Source organism: Bufo gargarizans, chromosome 2 (genome assembly GCF_014858855.1).
Source record: "Bufo gargarizans isolate SCDJY-AF-19 chromosome 2, ASM1485885v1, whole genome shotgun sequence".
NCBI lineage: Eukaryota > Metazoa > Chordata > Amphibia > Anura > Bufonidae > Bufo > Bufo gargarizans.
Genome location: NC_058081.1, coordinates 37,966,109 through 37,994,102, shown reverse-complemented (window position 1 = coordinate 37,994,102; position 27,994 = coordinate 37,966,109). Strand labels below are relative to the sequence as shown.

The 27,994-nt window shown below is 41.7% G+C and overlaps 1 protein-coding gene and 1 long non-coding RNA gene across 3 annotated transcripts in view; one reads left to right on the top strand and one right to left on the bottom strand.

Moving 5' to 3' along the window:
• The window catches only part of COL5A3 (collagen type V alpha 3 chain), a 219,994-nt gene that overhangs the window by 77,198 nt on the left and 114,802 nt on the right, over nucleotides 1-27,994 (bottom strand). Inside the window, exons 6-24 of one of the 2 annotated variants that reach the window (XM_044278772.1) lie at nucleotides 21,134-21,313; nucleotides 17,641-17,784; nucleotides 16,566-16,730; nucleotides 14,260-14,310; nucleotides 14,130-14,171; nucleotides 13,974-14,036; nucleotides 9,716-9,790; nucleotides 8,827-8,907; nucleotides 8,681-8,737; nucleotides 8,477-8,530; nucleotides 7,690-7,743; nucleotides 7,469-7,522; nucleotides 6,363-6,416; nucleotides 6,133-6,186; nucleotides 5,382-5,426; nucleotides 5,106-5,204; nucleotides 4,953-5,006; nucleotides 4,826-4,870; nucleotides 4,173-4,226 (exon numbers count right to left, since the gene is read on the bottom strand). In XM_044278772.1, coding sequence (XP_044134707.1) covers nucleotides 4,173-4,226; nucleotides 4,826-4,870; nucleotides 4,953-5,006; nucleotides 5,106-5,204; nucleotides 5,382-5,426; nucleotides 6,133-6,186; nucleotides 6,363-6,416; nucleotides 7,469-7,522; nucleotides 7,690-7,743; nucleotides 8,477-8,530; nucleotides 8,681-8,737; nucleotides 8,827-8,907; nucleotides 9,716-9,790; nucleotides 13,974-14,036; nucleotides 14,130-14,171; nucleotides 14,260-14,310; nucleotides 16,566-16,730; nucleotides 17,641-17,784; nucleotides 21,134-21,313 — 1,425 coding nt within the window. The remainder of the gene's footprint in view (nucleotides 1-4,172; nucleotides 4,227-4,825; nucleotides 4,871-4,952; nucleotides 5,007-5,105; nucleotides 5,205-5,381; nucleotides 5,427-6,132; nucleotides 6,187-6,362; nucleotides 6,417-7,468; nucleotides 7,523-7,689; nucleotides 7,744-8,476; nucleotides 8,531-8,680; nucleotides 8,738-8,826; nucleotides 8,908-9,715; nucleotides 9,791-13,973; nucleotides 14,037-14,129; nucleotides 14,172-14,259; nucleotides 14,311-16,565; nucleotides 16,731-17,640; nucleotides 17,785-21,133; nucleotides 21,314-27,994) is intronic. The other variant, XM_044278773.1, reaches the window with a different exon arrangement.
• LOC122927170 lies at nucleotides 6,151-7,802 on the top strand. The gene is made up of 3 exons (XR_006387764.1): nucleotides 6,151-6,191; nucleotides 7,480-7,562; nucleotides 7,710-7,802. It is a non-coding gene; the product is annotated as an uncharacterized LOC122927170 (long non-coding RNA).

Genomic DNA, 27,994 nt, shown 5'->3' with positions numbered 1-27,994 from the left:
GTAAAAAGACACCCCAAAACACATTGCCCAACTTCTCCTGAGTACGGCGATACCACGTGTGTGACACTTTTTTGCAGCCTAGGTGGGCAAAGGGGCCCAAATTCTAAAGAGCACCTTTAGGATTTCACAGGGCATTTTTTACACATTTAGATATTTTTTTTCGTTCAAAATGAACGGCACAGATTTCTTTATTCGCATCGATCAATGTGGATGAAAAAATCTCTGTCAAAAAAAAAAAGGAGGGGAAAGGCGTCTGCCAGGACATAGGAGCTCCGCCCAACATCCAAACCCACTCAGCTCGTATGCCCTGGCAAACCCGATTTCTCCATTCACATCAATAAATCATTGCCGGGGTTTTTTTTTTATATTTTTTTTATATACAAAGTGTTTGCCAAAGCATATGAACACCGTGTCTCAGTTCATAAGCCTCGGCAAACGTATCTTTTTTACTGCAGAGAAGAAATCTCGTCTTGCAGCGCCGCATACACCGACTTGTGTGTAATCTGACAGCAGCGCAATGCTTCTGTCAGAATGCACATCAGTGCTGCAGCTGGTTCATCGGTTTGTCCACCTAGAAGGTAAAAAAAAACTGTCCGCAACGCAATAAATTTATTAACATTTACTTTATATAACATTTGAACAGAACATTAACTTTTATAAACTTTATTGAACTTTTGGAACAGAACATTAACTTTTTTGCTTACCAGTGATTTATTTATTTATTTATTTTTTACCTTCATAGGACAAACCTCTCCTTCCCAATGGGACAATGTGCAAAGCGCAAATCGCCCAGAGATGTGGCGAAGTACATTATGCACTTTGTCCCAGGTGAAAGGAGAGGTTTGCAGCAGCTGTGAGTGAAAGGGCCCTAAGAGCCCTGTGTGCCTGTCCTGGTGAGATGCAATCCCTATGCTAGGTGTACCTGTGTGTGGTTTTTCCGGAAACACTCCCCTAAGCATAGGGCAGGGTGGTCAGGGCAGTCAGGACAGAAATAGGGGGTGTCACGCCTTATTCCACTCCTGCTACAGACACGACATCTTTTTCGGGGTGACGGTTGGGTTGAGGTACCAGCAACGACATTCGGGAAATGTCGCTCATGTAGACGGCTAACTACACTGGTGGATGGGGCCACGGAACAAAACTATTATGCATAGCCAATTGAATTAAATATACAGACACCTTCTTATAACAGCGTCTGGTGCAGCGGGACACTAAATAAGGAGCCAACATCTGGTCATTGAAGTCCACCTCTCCCATGAGCAAATTATAGTCGTGGACCGAGAGGGGCTTTTCAATGACACTGGTTGCTTGTTCTATTCGGATTGTCGTGTCTGCGTGAATGGAGGAGAGCATGTAAACGTCACGCTTGTCTCTCCATTTCACTGCAAGCAGTTCTTCGTTACACAAGGCAGCCCTCTCCCCCCTTGCAAGACGGGTGGTAATGAGGTAAACAAATGCCTAAAGAGGGGCACACTTGTGTAGAAATTGTCCACATAAAGATGGTACCCCTTGCCAAATAAGGGTGACACCAAGTCCCAGACTGTCTTCCCACTGCTCCCCAGGTAGTCAGGGCAACCAACCGACTCCAGGGTCTGATCTTTGCCCTCATAGACTCAAAATTTGTGCGTATAGCCTGTGGCCCTTTCACAGAGCTTATACAATTTGACCCCATACCGGGCACGCTTGCTTGGGATGTATTGTTTGAAGCCAAGGCGCCCGGTAAAATGTATAAGGGACTCGTCTATGCAGATGTTTTGCTCAGGGGTATACAAATCTGCAAATTTGGTGTTAAGGTGGTCTATGAGGGGCCGAATTTTGTGGAGCCGGTCAAAAGCTGGGTGGCCTCTGGGACGAGAGGTGTTATTGTCACTAAAGTGCAGGAAACGCAGGATGCTCTCAAATCGTGTCCTGGACATGGCAGCAGAGAACATGGGCATGTGATGAATTGGGTTCGTGGACCAATATGACCGCAATTCATGCTTTTTTGTCAGGCCCATGTTGAGGAGAAGGCCCAGAAAAGTTTTAAATTCGGAAACTTGGACGGGTTTCCACCGGAAAGACTGGGCATAAAAGCTTCCCGGGTTGGCGGCTATAAATTGAGTGGCATACCGATTTGCCACGACTAAGTCCAAGAGCTCCGCAGTCAAGAACAGCTCAAAAAAGTGCCGATCCGATCTGAGCTGTCTCAACCCGAACTCCAGACTGGGCGGTGAAAGGGGGATCTACTGGTGCGGCTGAAGTTGGGGGCTGCCAATCAGGGTTTGCCAGCACCCCAGGGACTCTAGGGGCTCTACGGGCCTGTCTGTGCGGTGACTGCGACAGGGGAACTAATGCACGTGCCACCGTACCAGCTTCAACTGCCCTTCTGGTTCTCACCACTTCACCATGTTCTATGGCAGTGCTGGTACTAGGTCCAGGATGGGCTGCGCTGCTGGTGTATGCCTCACCACGTAATCCGACAGCACCAGCCCCACTCTGCTGCCCTTGAAGCGGATCCTGCGCAACCTGTGGTCTAGCAACACGGGGCCGGGTACGCCTGGTGGTATCAGGGACCTCAACCTCATCGTCCGAACTTTGGGTCAGACTTCCACTGCTTTCTACAGGTTCGTATTCTGACCCGCTAGATTCATCAGATGAGGGTTCCCATTCCTCATCCGACTGGGTCAGAAGAATACCCCTTACTTGCCATTTGGTCAACTAAATTTAGGGGTATTTCCCTGAGACTACCCAAGAAAAAAAGCAAGCCTGTCTTACAAATGGGAGGCTAGCGAAGTACCGGAAGCCGCTGCGATTGATAAAAAATATCACTGCGGTGGGGCGGGCGTGGGTGAACGCACGTGTGGGCGACCGATCAGGCCTGATCGGGCAAACACATGGTTTTGGGTGGAGGGCGGACTAAGGTGACACTAATACTATTATAGATCTGACTGTGATCAGTTCTGATCACTTACAGATACTATAAAAGTACAAAAGCTGATTAGCGATACGCTAATCAGCGAATCAATTGACTGCGGTGCGGTGGGCTGGGCGCTAACCGAGGCTAACTACCTAACAAAGGGGCCTAAACTATACCTAAAACCTAACCGTCAATACTAGTGGGAAAAAAAAGTGACAGTTTACACTGATCACTTTTTTCCCTTTCACTAGTGATTGACAGGGGTGATCAAGGGGTTAATTGGGGTGATGGGGGGTGATCTGGGGCTAAGTGTAGTGTTTGGTGTACTCACAGTGATGTGTGCTCCTCTGCTGGGACCAACCGACGAAAAGGACCAGCAGAGGAGCACAGAAGCCATTTAACACATTATATTTATAAATATAATGTGTTAACTGGCTTGTGATTAGATTTTTTGAAAATCACCAGCCTGCCAGCGATGATCATTGGCTGGCAGGCTGGTGACGAACTCCTCCTTTAACTTTTGCCGGCCCGCAATGCGCATGCGTGGGCCGACTGTGCGCGTAATCTCGCGTCTCACGAGATGACGCGCCGAAGCGTGAAGGAGGAATGAATCGACCGCCTCCGGAACGCAATCCTGCGTTAGGCGGTCCGGAGGCGGTTAATTGTCTTTTTATTATTAGAGCACTCGATTAATTGCTGGATTAATCGGTAGAATACTTGATTAGTAAAATAATCGATAGCTGCAGCCCAACTGCTACGCGGTCAAGCCCATTGCAGGAACTTCAAACCTAGCGTATCATTTTTGCTTCCTCTGATGATGAATGAAGTTTTTGATTGTTCCATCTGTCAAGAGGCTGATTCTTGTGCTCTAGTTAAAATATCCACATGATATCATCATGGGTGTTTTTCAGTGCCTATTCCAGAAATAAATCCTAGACATGAGAACAGCATCCTCATCACATTCATAGGCCTGGTCATCATGGTGCGTCATTCCCCGATCATGACTATTTGCAAAGCTATAAGCTGAATCTTACAGCTTTGGAATTAGTATATAAGTAGGATTGCAGCCTCTCGATATTAATGCTTTGTCATTGTGGTTCGGTTCCTTCACCCAGTCTGAAGGCTTAGCCACACTTACATCACTCAATGATTTCAGGACACATAGAATTAGAAAAGACAAGTACATAGAGACAAGCACCAAAAAAGGCCTGAAATGTATCTGCTAATAGTTGATCTTTTTTGACCTGCACAGTACAAAGTACACATCTGTTCTCACCGGTGGACCATCAGACCCAGCCAGTCCTGGTATTCCTTGCTTTCCTGCTGGACCCTGGACAAAGAGACAGAGAAAGTGATTATGTCTTTGTACTAGAAATCACTTGTATTATTAGTAAAAACCTACACACTAGTCCATTGTTTTCTTTTCTTGTTGTATTAAGATTACAGAAACTATAGGAGTCCACCCTGGTGTTTCCTCAATTATATGAGTATAGGATTCCTATCTGATCAAGATTCATATGCTGTGATGTGACTGCATTTTAACATTTTAGCGCTTGTGTTATGGCCACGATACCCACACCCTCATGATGATTAAACCCTATGGTGATCAAAGTTCAGTTTGGTACAACCATTGGTGGGTCATGTTGTCTGAATCAAGCCTATGAGCTAGGCTAATTCTAAGCATGGTGAGAGATTGACTTTACAAATCTAATGTTGATGCTCCTAACAATTTATTTTTAGGAAAATGTCTGTCTTGCATTGAACTGATGTAAGCTCGATTTGTCGTTGAATAAGGTTATAAATATGGACACTCTTGTGGCAACCCACAGATGGACTAGTATATGACCTGCCCACAGGCAAACACCATTAGACATACAACGTATAGGATGAATGACATTGGTATATATGAACACATGACAGCTGACCTACCTTCTCTCCTGGCATGCCAATATGACCTTGGGGTCCTGGCAATCCCTAAAATGATAGATACATTTAGAACAAACTTTATTGAGGATGTTTCAATTATTCATGCATGTATACCTTTTTTCAGACTTACGTGAGGTCCTGGATTTCCTTGTTGTCCATTTGGCCCAGTTTCTCCTTGTATACCCTATTAAATTAGAAAATAAATGGTCAAAACATAAGGATACAATATAACCTTGATAATTAGGAGCACTAAACAGATGATGTATTCCAGGCTATTACATACTTGGTTTCCTTTTGATCCTTGAGATCCATCAATGCCATTCACACCTTGTTGACCGGGTGGTCCAGGAGGTCCCCTGGGACCCACTAAACCACGCACACCCTGCAAAAAAGGAGGAGAAAAACATTCATTACCATTAATGTAAATACACTTTGACATAGATCCTCTACAGTAGACTCTCACATTAGACCAATGGCCTGGACCCATTCATGATCAAGCTGGTTTATAAACCCTTGGGTTCCTTTCCAAAAGTAGAAGGTAAATAACAAAGCAACTTACTGCCTCTCCAGAGGAACCTGAGGGTCCAGGAGGCCCATGAGAACCCTAGAAAAAAGGAACACAAGAACTTTTAAGATCTTGACAGAACAGTAGTAACTATCAGTTCATGAGTTTATAAAAATGGAAAAATGAGCCAATTTTTCTATCTTCAAGTATACAAGAAACTATGCAAATGTCCCATCTGTTCTTGTAATAAAAAAATTTTGATTAGCCATATGCAAACAGTAGACAAACGGGTGCATTATAGTCAATCCATTTTATCAGATCTGTCTTGTATTTGCAAAGGCTATATGTAAATCATATACCATATATTACCTCCCGGATAATCAGACATGGGCATGGAGAAACTCTATTCTGTGAGTTGGGAGCTGCAGTTGCTAAAGTAACACTATGACTCCTGGAGAGTATTGTGTACGTCTAATTAATTTGAATGTCACTCATGCATAGTACTCTTCGGGCCTTGGCAACTGTACTGCCCAGCATGCAATAGCACCTCTCAATGCCTGATGTCAAATTGGGCGAGAGATTGTATTTAGTAAGTAGACTACAACCTGATAACTGAAACCAGATTTAAAATGTTACTAATATAGTAGTGAATGACCATCTTCAGTATACTACCATTGTTGGACAATACTTTGATGGACAGTGGAAAAAAATTCTGGGCTTCTTTCTCAGAAGAAGATAATTTTGAAAGACAATCATGGCCAAAATTGAGGTGCAAAGGTGACATTCTGGTACTTGAAGATTTTACCTTTTCTCCCTTATTTCCAGGTGGACCAGTTGGTCCGGAACCTCCTAAATCTCCCTGTGGTAAAATAAATAAATTAGTCAATGTATCTATGTTTAACTTTCCTTCATACTTTCAACAGGCTCATTAGCACATTGGCATCATCGTGATCTTCACCTTCAATGAATGATATATAAGGTCTGATGGCAGAAGATGGTTCATAAACCCCTCCAGTTATCCATATTTATACTTACCCTGTGACCTTTCTCTCCTGGAAGACCAGGCAAACCATCAAATCCACGGTCTCCCTAAAGAAATCAAAACATTTGCATTTAGGGGTGGTAGACCCATTCCATAGACAATGCTGTTGACATGTGAATTCCTGTGGTGGCAATTCATGGATCAAAAATAAAAGATGATTTGTACATAGAAGATAATTATCAACAAATTTCTAGAATAAAGACTGATCAATATGAAGGGAAATCTGTGGCCAGTGGAAGTGGTGTCAGCTAGAACAAAGTAGAAGCTGTGCTAGGAAAGTTCTAGGAATTGCTAAAAAGTATCTCTTGCTGGCTCAGGTCAGCTTATTCCAGGGGCCACATAATCAACCATTGACTATAATGGACCAAACATGTGGTCTATGTATAAAACAGAATGGAGACAATAGGAGATATAGTGGAAACTGAAATCTGAATATACTAATTTATAATACAGATTATAACTCAACATAATTACAGAGAAAAGGTTTTCCTTCAGCATCTAAGGACCTCTTTTTATCTCACAGAGTACAAAAAAAACATTTCGTACTACTTTTACCTTTTACTGTTTCCGCAAGGGACAAACACATTTAAAGGATTTTTCCCACCATACCTTATAGCATATGCACCTATTTAGAGGATGGGTGCCACCTGGCCTCCAGGCTACCAGCTAAGGTGGCTACCGCTATGCTATTGGAGACTGAATATAGAGGTGGCAGCGCATGTGTACCTTCCCATTCAAGTTTTTAGGAGTAACGTAAGCAGCCAAAACGAGCTTGTCTATAGTAGGAAAACCCATAGACATGGTAACATTCACACAGCATGTGGAGATTAGTGTTTGTCAACTTCAGTTCTCAAGTTCCATCAACAGGTCATGGTTTGAGGATACTTCAAACAACTGCAGTGTTGTTATGAAGAATACTGTAATTAAAATCCTAAAAACATGACGTGTTGCAAGTTCTTGAGAACTTAGATTTAAAAAACACTGATGAGCCAGCATACAAAGTTTTTACATAATATTTTGGCAAGTGAATTTATCACGTCCATGAAAATGTGCATTTTGTGATAGTATTTTTGAGGTGTTGTTTTCTTTTTTTACCTACCTTTATTCCAGTTTCCCCAGGCACACCACGGGCACCATCTGCTCCCCCACGTCCCTGTGAGAGAAATAAGGAATAGTAACATGAAAATGATTATGTAGGTAGTAGCGTGAACAGAAGGGGGAAAGTGGAATGAGAAGGGGGGAAAGTGGAATGAGAAGGGGGGGAAATTGATTGCAGTGGGGGCAATATTTGTAAAATGTGTAGTCATGATTAAAACTTACTCTTTTGCCAATCTTTCCAGGAGGCCCTGGAATACCTTGAAAGCCACGCGGGCCCTACAAAAGAAAGACATAGAAAGGTGTCAAGATGTAAATACACACAAATAGAGACAAAAGTAAGTCTAGCTCAGGATAAACTACATTCGGGCAGATTTATTAAAGTATTTACAGTTTAAAAGGTGTCAGGCTTAGTTGGAGGTGTGGGACAGCTATGACCCAACATATTTACTGTAATTTATGCCATAGCTAGGCATATATTTGAATTTCTGGACCATGGACTGCCGAAAGATGTGCCATATTGAGTAAGATGCCTCATGCATCTTAATAAATTTGGCGCATCTTAGTCCAATGGTCTTTTTACTAAAACTGGTGTTTGAAACCCCAATCTTAGTAAATCTGCCCTATTATGTATACAAGACTCCTGACTCTCCCATGATGACAAATGGGAAAAAAGGCTTGGAATTTTGGATTACAATGAGAGGAAGGTTTCTCAGTGGCTTATTGTCATCTACCCATTGGAAAACACATGAACGTTCAGCCAACCATATATCTTTACAGTGAAGTTGGAAAGATTATCTGTTGGCCAAACGAGAATTCAACAAACTGCTGTCTCAAGTGTTTTGGCCATCATACAGCAAAGCTTGCATTATGTATTTGTAGGTAGTTATTATGAAGCTGTTTGTAAGGATATCCCAGAAGGAAGAAATGAATTCCCCCTGGCTCCAACCCCCTGACTGACCTAGACATTAGGAGCTTTCTCTTGTACCCAGTAGAGGAAAGAAGAACTTACCGGAGGTCCTGATTCTCCAAAATCACCTTTTAGACCTGTAGACCCAGGAGGACCCTAAAAACACAAATAAATAAAAAAATCACACACGTTGTTAAAATCTCTTGTCCTAAATGTTATATTGTCAATTACATTAATTAAATAAAGTGAAATTGTAAAAATATAGGCTTAAGAATTGTCCTAAAAGGTATTGACAATCATACTTACGAGAGGGCCAGGTCTTCCTGTCAAACCCGTTGGTCCTGGTGGACCTTTCATTGCCAACTAAAAATGGAAACAGTGATTGATAGATGTTAATGGACATTTCCTTTTAGAAATAAAGTCCCTGTGTATCCATTTAAGATTTAACAGACCTTAGCTTGCTGCAAGATTTGCTGCGCCTGAGCTTCTTGAAATGACACCATCTGTCCTCTGGATTCACCACCGTATTGGAACTAAACATCAATGGCATGCACAGAGAAGAAAAAGATATGGCTTTTATTTGTGTGATTGAAATTTTGCCAAATTGCTCTCCAGCTGCCTTTAAAAAACATTGGACGAATTTAATTTGGTCAAGGACTTATTGTTAGATGATAAGTTGATCACAGGATGTCCCACTGCTAGGACTCTCAGTGATCAGCTGTAATCTGTGGGTTAATCTGGAAGTAAGTTTCTAATTTACCTGTTTACCTGCTGAGTCAACCCATGTAAAGAAATTGCCTTGATAGCAAACTTAGATATAGGGAATTAGCCCTGAGGTCATGGAAAGAAGGTGGTGTGTGAGACAAAACTCAGCACCATAATGGGGGGGGCTCTGTTTTGGGTCCTCTTCTGTTTAGGTCACAGTTTACCCCCTTGTTATTCTTTTATAAACTCTTATATGCACATATTCTGAATGCCTAATCGGCTCAGCCTTTATCAGCTCCTGCCTGGCGTTGCAAGGAACCATATGTATTAGTTACCATTCATAGGGCATCTGGAAGATGCAGTAATGAAATATGTCATGGCTGCCTTTATTTTTCCCATGAACAAAGCAAGTGCATTTTAATTGCAACAAGATTTTGAGCAAAAAGAAATATACTGTCTTTTCTCTGTAATGTCCCCATGGATGTCACTGAAATAACTCATATAGTGATCATATATCTGTGGGATGAGTCGTAAGATCAAGGGAGATGAGTCACTCTGCTTTTTAAAAAAAATCTTCCAAATGCCTGAAAAAAACCTCTAATTATCCATAATCTCCGTGGAAAAATGTCTACTCACAGGAAGCATCACTGTGTTTCCAGGAGGACCAGGGATACCATCAGCTCCATTAAGACCAGGTCGTCCAGGAGGGCCCTGTGAAAGAAGTAGAAGAAATGACAGTAAAAAAAAACTGTATTGAGGAAGACATGTTCCTTGTACGAACATGCTGACAGTGGTGTGGCCTGGAGGGCAAATAAATAGGCTAAAGATAAAAGAGATCCCATAGCTAACATTACATGACATCACCAGAAGATTCCTATCTCTCAGCTGAAAGTCATATATCAGTTGTCAGAGCTCTTGTCTATGCTAGGGCCATAACTTCTGGGATAGATGTGATACAATGATATTGGTCAAGTATGGCCAATATATCGGAAATGGAAACAGTATATCTCAGGGTTCTCCTACATAAAATGTATGACTCTGTGGCCCATTTAAACAAATGGAGAGTTATCGTAACCTTCAGCTTGCCATAGGCAAGCCATTTTTTGCTAGATGGGTCCAACTAACATGAGGTAATCAGTTGGTGTTGCTCTGGTGGTGTCTCTAGGGATCAGCTGAAAATTGCAGGGAAATCTAGTAGCAAGTGTTAATTTCCCCTGTAGCACCACCACAGGGGGAAGAGAGTATTATACAGAGGCCAGTATAATCAAGGAAAAATGTACACATCAAGTCTTCAAAAATGAGTCACTTTAGACAAGAGATGAGGATCCTGAACAGAGAACCCAATCTATTAACTCAGAATTACAGTTGTGTTCAAAATTATTCAACCCCCACTGAAATTGAGTGTTTTGGCCAGTTTGACATTGATTTTGATCATTTTAGTCATCTTTTTTACAATTAAATCAAAGAGGCACTTGTAAGTCAGACAAATATAACATAACATTTATAATGAAATAACCACAAATGTATTTTCTGTGCTCACATCATTATCATTTTTATTCAACCCCCAAGTGACATTCAATCTTAGTACTTAGTACAACATCCTTTTCCAGTTATAACAGCTTTTAAACGTGAAGCATAGCTTGACACAAGTGTCTTGCAGCGATCTACGGGTATCTTCGCCCATTCTTCATGGGCAAAAGCCTCCAGTTCAGTCACATTCTTAGGCTTGCGCGCTGCAACTGCTTTCTTTAAGTCCCACCAGAGGTTCTCAATCGGATTTAAGTCTGGTGACTGCGATGGCCACTTCAAAATGTTCCAGCCTTTAATCTGCAACCATGCTCTAGTGGACTTGGAGGTATGCTTGGGATCATTGTCCTGTTGAAAGGTCCAACGTCTCCCAAGCCTCAGGTTTGTGACGGACTGCATCACATTTTCATCCAATATCTCCTGGTACTGAAGAGAATTCATGGTACCTCGCACACGCTGAAGCTTCCCTGTACCTGTAGAAGCAAAACAGCCCCAAAGCATGATTGACCTACCCCCGCCATGCTTCACAGTAGGCAAGGCGTTCTTTTCTTCATAGGCCTTGTTCTTCCTCCTCCAAACATAGCGTTGATCCATGGGCCCAAACAGTTCTAATTTTGTTTCATCAGTCCACAGAACACTATCTCAAAACTTTTGTGGTTTGTCCACATGACTTTTGGCATACTGCAGTCGACTCTTCTTATTCTTTGGAGACAGCAAGGGGGTGCGCCTGGGAGTTCTGGCATGGAGGCCTTCATTACGCAGTGTGCGCCTTATTGTCTGAGCTGAAACTTCAGTACCCACATCTGACAAATCTTTTTTCAGTTCCTCAGCAGTCACACGGGGACTTTTCTCCACTTTGCGCTTCAGGTAGCGCACAGCTGTCGAAGTCAGCATCTTCTTTCTGCCACGACCAGGTAGCGTTTCAACAGTGCCCTTTGCCTTGAATTTGTGAATGATGCTTCCTATGATGTCTCTTGGTATGTTTAACATCTTTGCCATCTTCTTATAGCCATTGCCCTTCCTGTGAAGAGAAATCACCTCTTCTCTTGTCTTCCTGGACCATTCTCTTGACTTCACCATGCGTCCTCCTGAGGACGCAGCACGGCGAAACGTACGTCGGGGAGATCCAGCGCCTATTTTTTGACCCTCATAGGTAGGTTAACATTTTGTCCATGGTTAGCAGTCCTAGACACTAGTTCTATTACTCAGCAGCATATGTTTTCGGTTCAGGATTGGTGATAGTCTCTATATACTTTTACATGGGTGATTGCTCTTAGAATAATATCCTTAGTGCACCCCAGTTTTATAGTTCAACAGAGTCCACCCTCCTGCTGTTTTATAACCTTGATGGTCCCTTCCATGAGAACAGTCTCACACAACTAATAGGTGTATTAGTTATTAGATACCTTTATTATAATGGCTCAGTACCACCGTTATAATTTATTGTTATAAAGATGTAATCATGTTCACAATTGTGATTGTCTAATAAAGATTATATAAATTTTAAAATTTAATGGGATTTGTTGTACTCATTCAGCTAAGTTGTTTATTCACCATGTTTGTAAACACACCAGTAAATGTCTAGAAGGAGCTGAGTATCACAGTCCTTTTAAATCTGCCTAATTGGTGCTTATTATGCTTGATTGCTGCTCCTTGACATCCACAGGTGTTTTCAATACCTGATCGAAAACACTTGAATGAACCTCTGTTCTTAAGAGTGGTAGTCTTTAGGGGTTGAATAATTGTGTCAATGAAGAAATCACAAAAAAAAACATTTAATACTGTATTACAAAAACAATTGATGTCATTTTAGTGGCATTTGGTTCTTTAAAAAGTCCTTGTAAGATTTCATTCTGAACACAATTACAAATGTACACTAAATTCCCTAAAACCCTTTACAGCATTGGGGGTTGAATAATTTTGAACACAACTGTACCTAATAGAATGCAACCATAACTTTGGACATTACAGACCAACCTTAACAAATAAGAATAATGTTCAAATATGGACACTTCTTTGCTCGTTAGATTTACTTGGTTTCCAGCCTTTCAACTATACTGTCCATGCCTGATTTTCATGAACACTTGGATAACCTTAGACCAAAGATATTTCAGTTGTGAGGCCTTCACCTTACGGTATTGGCAGCATTATATTACTTCTGAGGCACGGAACTGCTGAAAACAGTTGTATCACTGGTATGTAAGAATTCTGGTTGTCCTCAGATCCCTGATAAGCAAAAACCATTGACTCCTTTATTTTGATAGTGGTAATCAAAAAAGCCAACAATTAGAAGACCCTATAAAGGGCAACTACCATCCTACGAGGAAAAAATATTCAATAAAGGTCAACCGAAACAATTATGTAATCTTTATGCAAAGGATGAAAAAAATCTTCAGAGATTCTTTCTTCTCAGCATTGCCATCCAAGTGTTAACCATGGCCTCGCTAATAAGAAAAATGTCAGCAGAACTTGCCAATTTTAGCTGAAGGAGCAAACATCTGACGTGTGGGCTGCCTGACTCAGATTGGTGTGAGGCGAAGGAGGAATCAGGCCTCTTGGATTCAAGAATATCCTTTTTTTTCTAATCTGCTGCAAAAGGATTCTTCTCCCAATTGAGATACAACTGCATAGTGAAGTCAGGAGAAATATTTATTGGCCTTCATATGTATGGCTAGCATTGGGCATCACGTATTAATGCTTGTGAAAATCTCAACTATTTTTCTTATAGTAACCACATGGCCATCACCGAATATAGGCCTGTTGGTGGATGGATCTTATTGTCATGTCAACACCTGGGCCTACTGTGGGTTTTCTGATCCTTCCCTAGGCCAGCCTGAAGCTGATGACACAATTTGTCTGTTGAATTTTTCCAATTCAAGATTTCAGGGAATATAGAGGTAAGCAGGAAAACTTATAGGAGGCTGAGGAACATTTATGTATTTCTCCTGAGAAGGTCACACAACAACATTCTTGTTGGCCTGAATGATCTCTCATCCTTCCCTGGTCCAGCTTGAAGCTGATGACAAGATTTATTGGTTGATTTTATTCTACTTCAAGATTTCAGGGAGTATCGAAGGTAAGCAGGAAGATTGCTAGGTGGTCAAGGAACATTTATGTATTTCTGGCAAGCCTCCGTCAATGCAGAAACTGAGAAGGAGCATGGTGACCAAGGTGCATTCTTAGATTTTGCTATGGATTACTGACTATACTGCACTCATCATCAGATAACTTTCATAAATATGATTCTACCTGGTCCTGTATAGACCAGAGCTATATAACATTGACATGTATGATCTTAGAACTGAAATCTTCACTCAACAGTTTGCTGATACATTTATACATGATGTAAATGAACCGGAAGTCTTACCCTCTCACCAGGATCTCCAAATGGTCCTGTAGGACCCGTTGGACCAGCTGGCCCTGGTTCACCCTAGTTATAAGTATAAAAGATAGAGTTCACTTAGAGGTTTTGGCTATTACACCAAGTAATGGAGATACATTTTAACTATCAAGTCGTACATACCGGGTATCCAGGTAATCCTTGAGGGCCCTCAATCGCTATACCCTGTAATGAACAGAAAACCATATAATATTACGTAAATACTATAATATAGCAATAATAGGTTTATGGTCTCTGACAAATATTTTCTCACCGGTTCTACTCTGGCCGGTTCTCCCTTTTGTCCTTTCATACTCTTCTCATCCTAGAATACAAAAAAAAAATTAAGAAAAAAAAAATTAAATAGAGACACAAGACTACATACAAGGAGAGAGGTTCTTATTGCTCGGCCTCTTACCAATTACTAAGCAATTTGCCAAATTCACCATCCAATTATTAAAAGGTCAGGGCATGTCTTAGGATAGCCAAATACTCTAGAAAATTCTCACTCAAACCTCCCAACTTCAGTGCAATGGATGACCATCTATTACGTACAGGGGTTTCAGGCTTTTCCCCAGTGGGATATTGTGGACTTCTGTATGACCGATTCTTTTGTCCTCAAGGGAGATAAACTACTACTGGAGTTTTCTGGCAGTGGTCTATTCGCCCTCCCTTTTGAGAACACATCCATGCTAAGCCAAGTCAAGTGTCCGTGTGTATGGCTGAAACTTGGGTGGAATGGCTGGAAGACTTTTTCGGCCAACAGCTAATATCTAAAGAGTATGGCTATTGGTGTGCGTTGTTACATAATGCACATTCCTTGATAGTACTGAAGGGTGCATTACAGGCCTTGGCTTGCATCCCTAATTCTACACTTGGTGTCTGAATGCATAGGTTTCTGATCAGTTGGGGTCCGAGACCCTTTACTCTTGCCAATCAGCTGTTTCCGAGCAATTTTGTAGTGGATGGAGCTGGTAACTGCGGTGCTGCTCCCATTCACTTAAACAGGAGCAGCACTTCAGTAACCGTCTCCATCCACTAGACAATGAAAAACCTCTTCAAAAGGAGTTTTCTGGTACTTAGCTTTTGATGACCTATCAGAATAGATCATCAGTATCAGAATGATGGGGGCTTGTCAATGAGCTGTTTCACGCAGACGATGGCGCCACAAACTATACCTTGTGTAGTTTCTGGCATCAATGCACTGATTCACTTGAATAGGAGCTGAGCTTAAGTACCTGGCACGGCCGTGCCAGGTACTGAAGCTCAGCTCCTATTCAAGTGAATCAGTGGATGGAACCTTGTGCTTCCAGCTCCGTCTACTGTATGGTTACTGCCATATTTCATCTGGCTCAAACAGCTGATCCTGCTCTCGGACTCTCGCTAATCAGATATTGGTGACCTATCCTGAGGACAGGCCATCAATTACTAAGTACAGGACAACCACTTTAAGGACCAAGCAAAAACATATCTTTTTTCCCCACCACTTTCAAAGAGTCCTAACTTTTTAACATTTTCCTCAACATAGTCATACGAGTTGGTTCTTGTAGGAAGAGTTGTAATTTTTAATGGTACCATTTAATGTTTTTATTTTAATGTATTGTTTGTAGGGTGGTAATGGTAAAAACGCTTTTGTTTTTTTATATTTGGTTTGTACAACTTTCACTGTGGAATAACAATGACAAGTTCAATTCATTCTGCGGGTCAGTATGCTTACGGCAATACCATATTTATAAAGTTTTATGTTTTTACAAAAAAATATTATTAAAAGTTACTATTACTTAGCAACCGTTGACGTACTTCTGAACTCATTGGTTGCTAAGAGTTTAATTCTCACCATTGGTAAGTCATCTCTACTGTTTGGCCTTCAAAGACACCTCAAAAGGTTCACACAAACAAATGTTAATTTTAAATTGATTTATATAGGTTGTCTAGAATTAGAATAACATGGCTGCTTTGGTCCTGACATAGCGCCACATCTTGTCCACAGGTTGTATGTAGTATTGCAGCTCAGACCTATTAACTTCAATAGACCCAAGCTACAATACCAAGCTCAACCTGTGGATGGGTGTAGAGCTGCTTATGGACAAATGTAGCCAGTTTTTTTTTAACCATGGGCAAACCCCTTTAAAGGAGTTGTTTGGTTACAAAAGGAAACTGGACAACCCTTGGGATCAGCAAGAAATATCACACTGGTCAGTACTGGTACTTACCTGGAAGATCTGTCTCCACCACTCTAGTTTTCCCTGCCAGGCTCTACAACACATGACCACTGCAGACAATCACTGGCCACAGTGGTGCTCCTAAGAAGCCATTGATTGGCTGCAGTGATCATGTGTTGACTTGACGTTACTGCTGCAACTGGGTAAATAGAGCCTGACTGGGAGAACCAGAGCAGCGAGAACTGCCAGATGAGTACTTAAGAGTTCTTTAATACAGTCTGATCCCAAGGGTTGTCCAGCTTTCTCAAAAAAACTGGACAACCCCTTTAAGTAAAGGCCAAAGGCAATACAACATGTTGAATGCAGAGGATAAGCATTAAGCCATTTGAGTAAGTTATAACATTAGATTGAGCCATACCTCCGCTCCTGCCTCTTGGGTCTCCACCTGTCCACGCTCTGCTGGTCCATACCTCTCTTCTCTATCCTCTCTATTGTCATAGTCCTCATCTTCATACTGTTTGATCTCATAGTCATCTTCATTTCTTTCTTGTTCCTCCCCAGTCACATACTCCTCTACTACATCCTAAATAAGGGCAACCATAGAAAAAGTTTCACAATTTGCACATGTTCCAGAAGTGTTGTGGGTTTTATTTAGTTTGTCATTAATTCTTATGATGTCTTCCAGTTTTCTACTTCCTTGTCTGCTAACATTGCATTGTTTAAGTTAAATTACCACAGGTTCCACTGTTAGGGTATCTTGGATATGTAGAAGATCTGTCAGTCTGACAGATTATAAGTTAGCCATTGCTTAATTATTATTATATGTTGCACTTAAATCCATAGCTAAGCACTGGATACATCCGACTCCCCAACTGAGTCGGAAAGTGGCATTCATATTAAAAGAGGCACTGTAAAGAAATTCAAGAATTAGTGGAAGACATGTCTGGCTGACCCCGGTCTGTTATCTCAGAGATTGGTGCATATCTGGAATGGTATAGTTCTTAGGGGATTTGGAGGTCTGAGATAAAGGAACACAGAGGTACGGATCCTATATGAAGCTATTAGTGTAATAGATTAATGTAATATTTAAATGGGATATAAGGCGACTGATATATTGGAGTGATAATTTCCTTTTTAGTATATGTGGCCACACAGAGAGGGAGGGCAAGGGAGAGTTGGGGGGAGGGAGGGGTATTGGGATTTTATACTGATCAATGTATGACCATGTACAATTGTAAAAAAAAATGTCATCTTTATTCTGTACTTGATGTATACTTGTACATTTGCCATAACTGTGATTGTTGTATACTTTCATTTTTATTCTCATACGAAAAACAATAAAAATAAAAAAAACATTGCATTGTTTGAGAAGTGGTGGAACAGGGATGGACAATGGGGCCAAAATTGGGGATCATTTCCATAATCATAAGTATTTAGAATACCTATTAGAATATTGTAGAAATATAAAAATAAAAAAAAACCATGGTACTTACTTCGTAGTCAGTAGCATTGATGCTGACAGACACTGTGGACACTGTGATATCTTCTTCTTCTTCGGGTGAGGGAGTATAGTAATAGTCTGGGAACTCATACTCTGATAGAATGGGGTCTTCTGTTGGTCTTGGTTTTGTCTCTGTCTTTGGTGATTTAATATACAAAAGTTAGTTTTCTTAAATACATGTAGAGAAAGCTGGGCAATTTCAGAAAGGAACCATGAGTCTCCAAGTAACCTCCTACAAAAATAATATCTTATGGGCTGCAATGTCCGGACAGGACGAAGACTGGATCGTCAAAGTAAATATCTTCCACTTTTATGCCATTTCAGACTTTAGGTTGCCATACACATTAGATGTATGTTGGCTGAGCTTGCTGATTTTGGTGGGACCAGGTGACCACTTAATGTGTATAGTGGTATCTCGCCTCCTCCCTGATGGCAGATGGCAGAGAAAGAAGGGTTGGGCATATAGGATTTTTTATATGCTTGATCTGTTCGTTGTCGGAGGAGATAAACCGCCAGCAGAGGTGTCTGCAAGAGGCTTATTACCCTTTCCCATTTGAGAACACATGAACTCGGCCAAGTGTGCATATTTATGGAGAAGGTTGGGCGGAATTACTGTCGGCCAAATGAGCATTTGGCCAACAGGTATCTAAAGTGTATAGTTCCTCAACCTAGTGAAGCAGTCTGTCCAACAGTGGGTTTAGATGATACAGTGGCTCAACTCCCTAAATCTACCTATATAATGGTTGAGGGAAGTAACAGCTTGACAAATTGTCTCTTCCCTTTCCTCATATGACAGTAGGAAAAAAGAAAGGATTTGACAACAGATGTAAAACATTGTTCTGAATGCTTTTATGAAAAGTTGGTCCATGTTGTATCTGTACTGATTGGGCCCAACCACGTGGTTTTGCCTCTTCAGTGGCACGGAGCCCATACAGGTCCATATTGTAGACCTGTAGAGACTGGTTATGTGATTAATACGGTTATAGGCACAGACCTTATTCTATTGTGAACCACCATTCCTGCAATATTGTCTTATTGCTTCTTTCCTCAAACCACTGCCTTTAATGCAACAAGATTCAGGTGCTTGCATATTATGAAGACGGGCTTATCACCTTCAAGGCTGTTGGGTCTTTCCATATGGAGACATTACAGGACTGCTGCAGTGGAAAAATATTGGTGGAAAACTGGATTAATGGTTGAAACCTGAGGTTAAAAGGTTCTTGGGTCACATTGTTCCATGACTTCTGGATAAACTACATCCCCATGAGAAGGTTATATTCCATACCACTGATGGACCATGTGGGGACAATCATTATGAGTTCATCTATTCCATCGGCCTCCTCTTGCTTCGTTATTTTTTACTATGGTTACATTTATTTTTACTTTTCTAATTTGTCATTACAACAGATTTTATAGCAGTGGAAAAATCTGCACCAACCGAGTGTTGCCAAGGTGCCTAGAGATCCCATACTGAGATGCCCATGGTTCTTTCCTTTGCTGAAATGACCCAGCCCAAAATATGAGGCACAAATGCATCAATGGATGTCATGACTGATGAGATGAGACGAGATGGATTTTGGCAAATGACACGGGAATTCTCATGCTTCTTTGGAATAGTTAGTGCCAGGATGAGATGGTGGAAAACAGATGTCAAGTGATGTGAAAAAGCAACATTATAAATCTAATTTGGCATTGTAATAAATGAACTACTCCTCAGTTCCATGTGGCTGATCCAAAATTACCCTTCATAAATGACCTACTTCTTGTGACTTCATGAACATTCTTTACCTTTAACGTTCAACACCAACCTGCAATACCACACACAACCCAAGGATAAAAGGTCCTAAAGCCAAAAAATAAGATTATTTTATAGGAGTCTGCATCAATCCCTGCAGCTCAATTTGATCGCCCACAAATAAGGCTACTTTCACACTCGCGTTTGGTGCGGATCCGTCATGGATCTGCACAAACGCACATGTTCAGATAATACAACCGCATGCATCCATTCAGAACAGATTATCTTTAACACAGCCAAAACGGATCCGTCTCGAACACCATTAAAAGTCAATGGGGGATGGATCCGTTTTCTATTCTGCCAGATTGTGTCATAGAAAACGGATCCGTCCCCATTGACTTACATTGTGTGTCAGAACGGATCCATTTGGCTCAGTTTCGTCAGACGGACACCAGAACGCTGCAAGCAGCCTTGTGGTGTCCGCCTCCAAAGTGGAATGGAGGTGGAACAGAGGCAAACTGATGCTTTCTGAGTGGCTCCTTATCCCTTCAGAATACATTAAGAACCAAACTGATCCTTTTTGGACCGCTTGTGAGATCCCTGAACGGATCTCACAAACGAAAACCAAAACGTGAGTGTGAAAGTAGCCTAACCCTTCAAAAATTATCTACATCAGCTTATCAGCTTTCATTTTAATGGGAATGATCTGCAATACCAAACCTATAGACAATAGTGGTTTTCCAGACTGTTTCTGGAAGAAAAAATCTTATCAATTTTGAAAACCAATTAGGGTACCTAACAGAAGCTCCGGCAATACTGTCCTACAGGACTTGCCTAAAATCCTTTTAGTGTTGACCACAGAGATTACAGGGAAGGTGATCCAATCAAATCACCACTTTGGATCAGGAGATAATTTTTTCCTATTAGGGCAGATTGGGGCTATGGGGTTTTGCCTTCCTCTGGATCAATAGAGAGAGACACATTTCTAACTATTAGCCATACCCCTTCCCTTTCGTCCACATCCTCTCCTATCATTTTGTTAAACTTGATGGACATGTCTTTTTTCAACCATACTTGCTAACTGTGTAACTATGTACACTGCCCGTCCCCTACATGACTCTTTTAGCCACTTATAAACTCACTATTCCTTTCACCCATAACTATATCAAGCAAAGAACTACCAAATATACTCATTGGTACATATGGGAACCTGTCCTGGTGACAACACCTTCTCTACACCTCGATTTGACCATGTTAAGTGGGAGTAAGGGTCTGTAAGCAAGCACTGGCCAACACTTCCGTAGACTTGCTCCTAAAAAAGACACTGTGTGGATATTCATAGAAGCATTTCTGTCTAAAAATCTTCCAGACACCAAATACAGTTAAGGCACCTCAATAGAACCTTGTACTTTCTGCTCATGTTTCCTGATTGGGTTGGGCGCAGATCAAAAAGATAACATTGGAAGAAGATACACCAGAAGTCCAACTTATTTCTAACATGTTTATCTGATGACCTCCATAATCCGGCAGTAAAACTCAGAAATTTCTATACTACTCAAAAGTCTACTTTTTAGAGCAGATGATTATGTTAGCGTTGGATATGAAGATGAGGTGACAAATGGAAGCACACTGCTAATGATTAATATAAGTAATGGTTTTGGTAACAGGTAATAAAACATGCTGACCTCAGACAATGACAAAGCGGGATGACACTAGAATGGTAATTTATTTGAGCGGGATGGGTGGTTACCATGAGAAGTGTGACCGCCTGAGTGGCGGCTGAGGTAGTGATCCCTTCTGTCGGACTTATAACAGTGCTGTGCAACTGTCCTGTGTGCTCTGCTACAGACTTTTTCTTCTTTTTGCCCTTTCTATCCTTCTTTTTACCTTTTCTGTCCTTTTTCTTTCGAGGAGTAGATTCTGTGGCATTCTGTGGAGCCAAGAGAGGCATCAGGAAAAAACAATGTGTCTTGGGGTCACTAGGAGGATATGTTATAGGTCCGGCATGTTCATAACACATAATGGGTGTATGAGATGTGGATGGTCCTCACTGTGGACGTTGATCAGAATTTCAGGGTAAATTCGATTCGCCGCAAAGCCTAATTTCCTCGTGCTTCGTGGTAGCTAATCAATTTTCCCTGAAATGGTGTTTAAAAAAACAAACATAATCACCTTATCCATTTGATCGTGAAGAGGCCACCGTGGCCATCTCGATTGAAGATGTCATGCGGATATTTTTTTTTAACCCCTGAGATGACGCAATAAATGATGAACGTGGCTTCTGAGGGGTTCAATTGCCGCTTCTCATCATTGCGCCCACTACTTACAAAGAAATGCGCTTCGTGACAAAGCGAATTTCTTTGTCAAATTCGTAGTAGTATTCAAATTAATTGTAGTATGTGCACGCATAACTTACTGATTTAGCATTTGGTATCCTCTTGATATATACTTTTAACTTGCAGACCAACCTTCTATACCACTCAGGATAGTCCCTGACAGTCAAAGTTTACTAGTTCTTCTACACTGGTCAAAATCTAGCTTCAATCCTTTCCATGCACCCTTATCACCAAAAACCTACCTAAGCATCTAATCCTTATCCAGGTTCCCAGATAGCCTACCTAGCTGTCTCCCCACTGGACGTCAACCTAACAGCTTTATCCTTCCAATAAAAAAACATCACTTACCCATCCTTGAAAGTACATACAAGCTGGTACCCACCTACCCTTTTCTCTGGGCATCAGGTAAGCTATCTGCCCTCTGTATTGGAGGCTGCACATCTGACTGCTGCCTATAGACACCAGATGAGCAACCTAACACTTCCTACCCTTTACCCAGGGGCATAACTACCATAGCGGCAGACCATGCGACTGCTAAGGGGCCCAGAGCAAGATGGAGCTCAGTTGGGATGATCTACTCTTCTACTGCGGGTGGAAACTTGGCCAGGACTCCACCCTCTAAAGAATCAACTTTTAGCAAACGAGGCAGTGGAAAAGATGGCCCACGGGTTATTGAAAGGGGTGTAGGCGGAAACCCTTCTGTCCTGTGTATTGGGGCCTAGTTTGATCTTTGCAATGGGGCCCTTACTTCTCTATGTATGCCACTGCCTTTACCGACTGGAAATAACCCATACTACATTAATGTATTCCTTACGTCAAAGACTACTAAGTAGGTCAAAATCCAGAAGAGTGGTAAGGGTTCCAGATGCCTTTCAACTGACTAGTTACATGGAGTGATAGATAGAGCTGTCTGGTGAAAAGCATGGCTTCTACAGTAAATCATCTCTAATCCAGGAACTGCTTTGCGTGTTTCTTGGCACTGACTTACCCAGGGAATGTTTAATAATGTGTTAAGCTGAGAACGAGAAAAACCTCTCTCTTCGGGAGTGATGCCCAACAGGTGCAGAGAGAGATAGTGAGACACTGGTCTAATGTGATGGATGATCTGGCTCCACTCCATGAGTGAAGGGTCATAAATATTCTTTAAACCATATATCGGTGAACTCTGTATAACAGTTACTGTACAATAAGATTTATAATTGCAGTCACTTAATCCCGTAGCTGTATAGGATAAGATATTGCTTTCTGTTAAGAAATATCTTTTATGTCATAGAGGGGGCTGAGGACCTAGTTCTATGGGCATCTAACAACAAGAATCTTTTGCTCAGCTAGACCTCGCCTACATTTCACCTGTAGCTTCCACTGAATCACTGAGGTAACAACCTCTTGGGCACCACTCGTAGAGCTCAATGTTCTTGTGACTCTCTAGGGTTCTTGGACTTTTACCAGCAGTGCCAAAGTTAAAGGGGCATTTCTGTCTCAGACATGTATGGTTATTTATATAAAGACATGGGTATTCCAATCTTAGACATGTACTGTATGGCATATCCCACGACATGCCAAGAATAGCTGATAAATTTAGGTCCTCACCTCAAGAACAGAGGTTCATCAACCCCATCCAATTTGATGCAGAGGTGGCTGGGATTATCCAAGCATCGGAACTCACAGTCTACTCTAACTCCATAATCCCTGCTACCTCTGCATTTTGTTGTAGCCTGGATGTCGGGGCCATAGGTGGAACAGAATCTGGGGACCTCTCTTCTTGAAAGTCGAGACCCTCTTTATCAGACATTTATGGCCTATCCTGTAAATATGCTATACATGTCTAAGATAAGAATACCCCTGTAGAACCTAATGGTGCAAATTATCCAGTGCAAATTTATCTGTAAACTGCAACTATCTGTTAAAAGTGAACTCCAGGATCCTCCTTGATAAGGTTTTCTGTGACTTAGTAGGAGCCGTGGTACACCAAAACCAGGCTCAAGTGAATGTGAGACAACTGTAGTAACCAGGCATGGTCACCACACTGAGAACTTTGGCTGGTTTCTTCAAACAGCTGATTGGAGGATGTGCCAGGAACTGCCCCTACCCATTTGATACTGATGACTTAGCAGTTTATCATTGTTTGTTTATTGTAATGAAGACTGACTATTCATGCACTGACTTCTTGTTTGGCTTCTGTGCTTACAGACTGGAGCCAACATGAAAAAGCAGAGATGCAGCGTAAAGCTAGGGATTGGGACAAAAAAAGGCATAGAGCAGCCTCAACCTGTTCGGAGGGGCTGCTGGGAACTGGCCCCTTCCCCACTTGATACTGATGACTTGGTTTATCATTGTTTGTCTTTATTGTAATGAAGACTGGCTGTTCATACACTGACTTCTTGTTTGTCTTAGGTGGGTTTTTGCTTACACACAGGCAACAATATGAAAAGGCAGAGCTGCATTGTAAAGCAAGGAATTGGGACAAAAAAAGTATAAAGCAGCCTCAGCCTTATTACATGAAAGAATTTAAGGGGGGGGGGGGGCTAAGTGGGGCATTTAGATGCCGCGAGGAGCTGAATACTTTTGTATGTGCATGTAATCAAAAATTTAGCACAGCCACTGAGTTATTCAATTCAATTGTGTAATGATCTGAGGAGCCATTGCATATGCCAATAGGTCACCCCTAGTAGTGATACGGGGGATGCTAACAGCTCAGCATATGTGTAGGACATCGTGCAGCCACATATGTTTCTTTCATGGCAGGGCTTCCAAATGGCATTTTTCCACAGGATAATGCTCGCCCATACACACAAGGGTTTCCCAGGAATATCTCCACCAGATTGCAAAACTTCCTTGTCTGCACGGTCGCCAGATTTATCGTCAACCAAGCATTTATGGGACGTCAGCTTCGGCAACTTATGACTGTGTAGGATATAGAGGTCCATCTGTAACATCTGTGAACAAATTTCTTACAGGATACCATCTGGAGCCTGTATGCCTCCATGCCTAACCGTATCTCATCTTGTATCCAAGGTTGATGCCATATCTCATCTTGTATCTAGGCTGGAGGCCATATGTCATCTTGTATCTAGGCTGGAGGCCATATGTCATCTTGTATCCAGGCTAGAGGCCGCATATCATCTTGTATCCAGGCTAGAGGCCGTATCTCATTTTGTATCCAGGCTAGAGGCCTCATTTCATCTTGTATCCAGGCTAGAGGCTGCATCGCATCTTGTATCCAGGCTAGAGGCCGTATCTCATCTTGTATCCAGGCTAGAGGCCTCATCTCATCTTGTATCCAGGCTAGAGGCCGCAACTCATCTTGTATCCAGGCTAGAGGCCTCATCTCATCTTGTATCCAGGCTAGAGGCCGCAACTAATCTTGTATCCAGGCTAGAGGCTGTATCTCATCTTGTATCCAGGCTAGAGGCCTCATCTCATCTTGTATCCAGGCTAGAGGCCTCATCTCATCTTGTATCCAGGCTAGAGGCCGCATCTAATCTTGTATCCAGGCTAGAGGCTGTATCTCATCTTGTATCCAGGCTAGAGGCCTCATCTCATCTTGTATCCAGGCTAGAGGCCGCATCTCATCTTGTATCCAGGCTAGAGGCCGTATCCCATCTTGTATCCAGGCTAGAGGCCTCATCTCATCTTGTATCCAGGCTAGAGGCCTCATCTCATCTTGTATCGAGGCTAGAGGTCGCATCTAATCTTGTATCCAGGCCAGAGGCCACATCTCATCTTGTATCCAGGCTAGAGGCCTCATCTTACCTTGTATCCAGGCTAGTGGTGGTCCAACAGGGTCCTAGAGCTTCCTTTCAATTGTACAGTTTTCCCCCAATAAACTTTTCCTTTCACCCTAATATTGTAATACCTTACATATATCATCATTATATTCACACATATAGAAAGCTTCATTCCATTCCAACAACTCCTTCTTGGTGCGTTTTGTATTTATTTATTTTTGTCATGGGGTGTAAGGCTGGGTTCACGTCAAGTTTTTCTTACATTTAACACATCCCAAAAATGTCTAAGTCTGTAGGTCAAAAACGTGATGTGAACCCAGCGTAAGACTTCTTCCTATCCAGTAACATCTCAGAGTGACCACGGTAAAAGCTTGACCCGACCCTTACTCTGTGTTCTTCTTACATGACCAGATGTCTGTATTTGCAGCCAAATCTCTATCCCTCTGAGTTCTTCCTAGCTAGGCGCCTCATGATTTATATTCCCACGGCACCATGTTTGTACAAATGTACGAACTTCGCCAATAGTCTGACCACTTGGGTAAATATTTTAGATCATCAATAATAAAAATAATACAGAGAAGCTTCTATATCTTTATTATCTCAAGTCTCAGGCCTGATGTTGTACTCTTTTTAGCAGATATTTCCGGCCCTTCAGGTCATTGTTGGCAATAATAGGTTTAATATAGGGGAAAAAAAGGCTTACAGAAAATTAAAGTGGGATCTGGATAATAAAACCTAGAAAAGTGCCCTCCCCCCCCATCCTCATTAGATAGAGAGGAGCACTTCCTTATTTTCACAGCTCGCTCATTGTCAGGGAACCTATAGGAAATGGTTGTACCGTGGGTATCTCTGGAGATCCAATGGTGTCATTTGTTACTAAGCAGTGACCCAAATACTTTGGCTAATTGAGTGATTGAAAATTACACTTTTTAATAAATTCCATGGGGTTTTTTGCTTTGCTCAATCCTTCTTTATTAGAAAGCTCTGTCAATGATAATCTGATCAATGGTGAGACCCCTTAATGAGAATGGGGAATAGAATGTGAGACTGTGATAAGAAGTATTCCGTTCTCCTCCAGCACCACCGCAGGCAAAATAGAGCATTACGCCATTCTTGTTGAAATTAATAACCTTTCCATGCAAATGCACGATTGTTCCGGGTCTTCTAGAGTGGAAAACAAAATAAGCCGATCCTAGAGTGACCCTTTCATGGGCCTCCAAGCGATCAACTGTTGTCTGTAGAAGAGTCCAGCAGCATGAGTTAATTTCCCCTGCAGCACCCTCTCAGGGTTAGTGGAGTATTACACAGTGCCTGTAGAACTCAATGGGATGTTCCTATAATGCATGGGTCTGCTGGGACATCCAGAGTGAAAGACTAAAGTAAATTATGAGGGTCCTAAATAGAGACACCTCTGTATTAAAGGGGTTGTCTGAGATCATAAAATAATTTAGGTGATAGTCTACATAACAAGAGAATCGTAACTTGTTGAATCCTTCCCCTGTCCCGTTGCAGGATGACATCATCAACAATCAAACCCCCTCTGACAGCTCTCAAGCTGTTTCACCATTCATGTTCCTCTGTATATCCCTCTATTCTGTTGAAGATATAATGTCTCCCATATCTAAAGGACCAGACTTGCAGATATATGGTTGGCGAGTGTATACATTTGCAATTATATAAACCTCCTGATTCCCATTGGCAGGCTGTACTATCTGTGTGTGCTGACTCTCCAGTGTAGTTCTATGAGATGTAGCTTCATGCTGATCTCCCTGCTTCTTGCATGTAAGAGCTGACAGTCGGGAGAGAGAGAGATGAGAGGGAAGACAGGCTCAAACTGCATCATATATGAAAACACGGAGACCTTGCAATGTGAGGGGACAGCAACTGATCTGTTATGGCTGCCCCCAGAGCAGTGCAGTTTGGTGAGACTCTGTCCCCTCTGTCTCTGCAAAGCCGCATGATGGGAAATGTAGAATTCATTAAGAAAACCATATCTGAGGGAAGAAGGAATCACAATGGCAGAAAACCCACAAATGACCCCAGAAATCTGGGTCTCACTCCCCTTTTTCTAATATTCACACCCCCACCTATCGCTTGGTTGAACTTGATGAACTTATGTCTTTTTTTCAACCGTAATAACTACGTAACGCAAATAAAACAGTTTTACAGAAAGCGTCTACTAAAGCCTCTATGTTATATTGTAATATTGGCACTATGTAAGTAAAGAAAAGAAAAAATCCTGGAGTGCTTCTTTAAATCAAGTTTTTAAGATAAACTTTTTTTTTTTTAATTTTTAGTGATTTTTTTCTTTTTAATTTTCCATGTACCTAACTATATTTAATACATATTCCTAAAAGGTCAGCCACATGGGCCATAGACACAGTGGACAGGAGGGGCCCTCATTGACTTGCATGAGAGATTATTAGAGGCATGCTCTGTGACTTGTGCAAAGGCCAGGAGGGAGTAGATAAGCTGAGATATCACCTAATATGTATGATGGATCCTATGCTATCTCAAAAATAGGTGATATCCGTCACTGTAATCCTA